The following is a 770-nucleotide window of genomic DNA, read 5'->3' as shown; positions in this document are numbered from 1 at the left end:
ACACGATCCTTTAGAAATCATTCTAATATGCTGATTTGCTGCTCAGTTTATTATTAGTGCTCAAAAATTAATAATGATTTTTCTTATTAGGAATAAATGGCATTTTAAGATATATTAAAATATTTGATAATATTTCACAATATTACTGTTTTTACTGCATTTTTGAACAAAGGAATGCAGCTCCAGTAAGCACACACACTCTTTCGAGTCCATTATAGTATTGACGGTCTCATTTTTCAACATCTGCCTTACTGCAAAGCCTGCATTACATTGTGTTTGAATCACGCAGACTTTATCATATTTTATTCTTATGGTTGGTTCTTCTTGTGTTTAGGAGTATATGGATTACAGTTCAGTTGAATTTAGTTCAGTTCAATTCAAGTTAATATTGTTCCAAAGCAACAAAACATAATGCCTTGCATATTTCCGGTGAGAGTCACAGTGGCAAGGACAATCATATGTCCTCATGTTATGACATATTATTAGCATCTGTATTGTATAATCAGTATCGGGTATAATGAGCATTGATGTTCATGCATGAAGTATGACACATATTTTAATGCCAGGTCTCACAGAACATCACTGCATGCATGTGGTTTTGCCAGTTTTGACTTCTTGCATCTCTGTTAACGCAGGTATAAAGTATGACGCAGAGAAGGAGGAGAGACAGCTACAGGAAGCTCGGCAGAGGGAGCTGCAGCGGATCGAGGAGACCAAACAGAAAGCAGCAGAAAAAGGTGCAGTAAATCATTTGAGCTCACTTTGGTTTT

At 36.0% G+C, this 770-nt stretch overlaps 1 protein-coding gene across 1 annotated transcript in view; it reads left to right on the top strand.

Moving 5' to 3' along the window:
- Positions 1-635: 635 nt before the first annotated feature.
- Positions 636-770, top strand: part of LOC107576867 (vacuolar protein sorting-associated protein 13A-like) — a gene marked incomplete at both ends in the record, with an annotated part of 9,698 nt that continues 9,563 nt past the window's right edge. The window contains one exon of the mRNA XM_016262989.1: positions 636-737. Coding sequence (XP_016118475.1) covers positions 636-737 — 102 coding nt within the window. The remainder of the gene's footprint in view (positions 738-770) is intronic.

The sequence above is a fragment of the Sinocyclocheilus grahami genome, unplaced genomic scaffold (assembly GCF_001515645.1).
Source record: "Sinocyclocheilus grahami isolate Dianchi unplaced genomic scaffold, SAMN03320097.WGS_v1.1 scaffold4504.1, whole genome shotgun sequence".
In the NCBI taxonomy this organism is placed as follows: Eukaryota; Metazoa; Chordata; class Actinopteri; order Cypriniformes; family Cyprinidae; genus Sinocyclocheilus; species Sinocyclocheilus grahami.
This window is presented reverse-complemented; position numbering and strand designations above follow the sequence as displayed.